Raw genomic sequence first — 4,103 nt, forward strand, 5'->3', positions numbered from 1 at the left:
TTATATTTTTATTTATTTATTTATTTTTTGAGTCGGTGTCTCCCTCTGTTGCCCGGGCTGGAGTTCAGTAGCATGATCTTGGCTCACTGCAACCTCTGTCTCCTGGGTTCAGGCAATTCTCCTGCCTCAGCCTCCTGAGGCTGGGATTACAGACCTGCACCACCAAGCCTAGCTAATTTTTGTATTTTTGGTAGAGACGGGGTTACACTGTTGACCAGGCTAGTCTGAAACTCCTGACTTCAGGTGATCTTCCCACCTCAGCCTCCCAAAGTGCTGGGATTACAGGTGTGAGCCACTGTTCGTGGCCAAGGATAGTCTCTTATACGATGGAGAAAATAATGAATACAGTTATTTCTATAACTGTTTTGGGAAAGCATTTATTAAGTAAAAGTGATCTTTAACCTGTTCCTGGCCATAAATACCACAAATATGAAATTAATGGGGTTATAATTAATAAGATTTTATCATTTGGCCGAGGCTCATACTATTTGATGTATTAATTGGCCGTGGATGTTTTGCTCACGTGGATTCAATTTCTGGAACATATCCGATAATTTCGGGGGTAGTCTTACAGGAATCCTACCTCATTTAAAATCTGTTGTATAGTAATGATTCCTTTGGTGAATGGTAATGCTTGTGAGAAGAGATACTACATTGCAAATAATCAGGTTTGTAATTGTTATTTGTCATAGCAGCTCAAGTGGCTCATGTGGAAAACAATTACATCATTGTAAGCATTATAAAAAATTAAAATTTGGAAACGTATTTGCCTCTGTTTTCCCTTGAGAATCTTGTGGATGTGTTGGATATAGTTTTGTCTGCTTTATAGTTACTTGTAAGAAACATTTCTGTACATAAGACTCAGCTTTTATAAACATGAAGTATAGATATTAGAAAACTACACCCTGTGTTTTTTGTTTAAAATCTAAAATTTGTTACTTTCTTCTTTAAATGCCTTGACCAAGGTGGGGGAGGCTTGTTTTGGATTTCTTGCGTGGCTAAAACACTAAAATCTCAAGTTTACAAACCTTAGAATATTATCTGCTCTCACTTTATTTTATAAATAGGGAAATTGTAGTCTAGAATAATTAAATGACTTCAAGTCATGAACCTAATTAGGAAGGAGCTAGGCCTAGAACTCAAGTCTGTTCTTTTCATAGTAAGATGCACAGATATATGTTGGTTGAAACACACATGAATCAAGGGGGAAAAAGACATTTAAAAAAGTTAATTTTAGAACTGAATGAATAAACTGCCGCTGAGAATGTTTTTGTATATTTCATAGATTGTTTATTGGTGGTAATGTATATAAACATTTGTGTGTGTGTGTGTATGTGTGTATATATGTGTGTATGTATATACACACGTATATATATATATACACGTATATATATACATACACGTATATATATGTATATACGTGTGTGTATATACGCACATATATATATATATACACACATATATATATTTTACACACACAAAATATATATACATTTTGGTTTTTTATTTGGGATGAAGTCTCGCTGTCACCCAGGCTGGAGTGCAATGATGTGATATGAGCTTGCTGTAGAGTTGTGATAGCGGCTCACTGCAACCTCCGCCTCTCGGGTTCAAGTTGATTCTCCTGCCTCAGCCTCCTGATAGTTGGAATTTCAGGCGTCCGCCACAATGTCTGGCTATTTTTGTATTTTTATTAGAGACGGAGTTTCATTATGTTGGCCAGGCTGGTCTCAAACCCCTGACCCAAGTCATCTGCCCTCCTTGGCCTCCCAAAGTGCTGGAATTATAGGCATGAGCCACTGCAGCTGGCTAAACATTTGAATTTTAAATTTATGCTTTCTATATTCTGAGAAAGAATACTTGCTTTTAATTTCTATTATAGTATGCACTATAACCTAGGGACATTTGGGAGGAGTCGTTAGATTGTGTTAAAGTAATTTTAGGAATTACAGTTATATGGAGGAGTAGACAAGTTCTTATTAAAATTAAAGTCTCAAGATATCTTCTAATCCCAAATATTTGTTAGGTATATCTGTGCTTAGTTCTGTTGATGGATGTTCAATAGCTCAAGGTTAGCAAGCACCTAGTTTCTCATATGCCAGTTGTACAGTTGTAGCCCTCTTAAGCAAAAGTCTGAGAGAGTTTTGAATATAGATGGCCAGGCGCAGTGGCTCACCCCTGTAATCTCAGCACTTTGGGAGGCCCAGGTGGGCGGATCACTTGAGGTCAGGAGTTTGAGACCAGTTCGACCAACATGGTGAAACCCTATCTCTACTAAAATTACAAAAAAATTAGCCGGGTATGGTGGTGTGCACCAGTAGTCCCAGTTACTTGAGAGGCTGAGGCAGAAGAATTGCTTGAACCAGGGAGGCAGAGGTTGCAATGAGCTGACATTGTGCCACCGCAGTCCAGCCTGTGTGACAGACTTAGACTCTGTCTAAAAAAGAAAAAAAAAGAGTTTTGAATATGTATTTGAATATCTCACATTTTATAATTTCAGTTAGTTGATTTTTAAATAATTTGTTCTTATTTTGTGCTTTTAGTTTGTGTTTTTTTTTTTACTTCTGCTCTTATCTTACTGTAAAACAGGAGTCCCTGACTCTGCCCCTAAAGCTTTTAAAGTTTTGTAAAATTGAGTACCTTTTCTAGATACCAGATTCTTTTTCTTTTTTCTTTTTTTTTTTAAAGACAGAGTCTTGCTCTGTCACCCAGGCTGGAGTGCAGTGGTGTAATCTCAGCTCACTGCAACCTCTGCCTCCTGGGTTCAAGCAATTCTCATGCCTCAGCCTTATGAGTAGCTGGGACTACAGGCACTCATCACCATGCCTGGCTGATGTTTTTGGTATTTAGAGATGGGATTTCACCACATTGGCCAAGCTGGTGTTGAACTCCTGACCTCAAGTGATCTACCCGCTTTGGCCTTCCAAAGTGCTGGGATTACAGGCGTGAGCCTCTGTGCCCGGCCTCAGAGATTCATTTTTATGTGCTATTGCTTTTCAGGATACCATTATATTTAGTTGGGGCCAAAGTAGTCAGTGTAATCTGCTGGGAACTATTCTAGGATATTTACTTAGTATACATTTTTAGATTTATAAGTATGGCTGCCTATACAAGTATTTAGCATTACTTCATTTCAGCAAGTATGTAATTGGAATACATTCATATGTATATTTGCATATAGCCAACAACAAAGTAAGACCTTTGTATATACAGAGAAATTTTAGAATGAAAATACAGGATACTTGGAAAAAATGGGTAGAAACAAAATAAGGGAAGAGAAATATGTTGATGTAGCTGCTTTATGTTTTCCTTTTTCTTAGGGCAGAACCTTTTTGGGGAGCTTGATTTTTGAAAAGGAAATAAAAATGAAAATTAAAGCAACCTCTCAAGATGGAACAGTTATTGCTCAGGCTGAGTATGGCAGTGTGGATATAGGGGAAGAGGTGTTTAAGAAAGGATTTGCAGAAAAATGCAAACTCACTTCCAGAACTGATATCTGTGAGGAAAATAAATCGGATCCTGGTCAACTTGTTCTAAGGAACCTCAAAAGCCCCATTCCTTTGTGGGGGCATAGATCAAACCAGTCAACTTTCAGTAGACCCAAGGGGCGTTTAAGTGGGAAGCTGACTCTTGATTTGAAGAATGAAAACGATTCAGGAAATCCTATGACATTTCCAAAGTAAGAATATAGTCTTTACTAATTTCTAGTTCATGGTAGAGGTCCCTGTCATAGTAGAATAGAAGTTAATTAAGACTTAGGCTTTTGGAATCCTTAACTGTGTCAGTGATTTTAAGGGCTGATGCTGATATTTCCGTTTTTCTCAAATATATTCCTGTCTGCTTTAGCAGGGATATTTTTTCATTAAAAGCTATTTTGAAAGAAAAATAATTCCTGAATTATTTAAAAGTTTACATGCCAATTTTTCATGCCAACTCTTTTGAATACACTTATCAAAAATAAAAATCAGCTTCTGAATCTGAGTTATTCAGGCAAAGCCAGAATTTCAGATGAGATCTGAAATTTTTCCTGCGGCTTTAGGAATATTTTAAAGAGTTTCAGGTAATTGCCTTTACTTTTTTTTTTTTTTTTTTTTTTTTTTTTT

The 4,103-nt window shown here is 36.9% G+C and overlaps 1 protein-coding gene across 1 annotated transcript in view; it reads left to right on the forward strand.

The window, feature by feature from the left end:
- STK31 (serine/threonine kinase 31) overlaps nucleotides 1-4,103 on the forward strand; it is a 137,182-nt gene that overhangs the window by 20,517 nt on the left and 112,562 nt on the right. Inside the window, exon 7 of the mRNA XM_037737969.1 lies at nucleotides 3,321-3,679. Within this exon, the coding sequence (XP_037593897.1) occupies nucleotides 3,321-3,679 (359 nt within the window). The remainder of the gene's footprint in view (nucleotides 1-3,320; nucleotides 3,680-4,103) is intronic.

This window comes from Cebus imitator, unplaced genomic scaffold, assembly GCF_001604975.1.
Source record: "Cebus imitator isolate Cc_AM_T3 unplaced genomic scaffold, Cebus_imitator-1.0 Scaffold45, whole genome shotgun sequence".
NCBI classification, from domain to species: Eukaryota; Metazoa; Chordata; class Mammalia; order Primates; family Cebidae; genus Cebus; species Cebus imitator.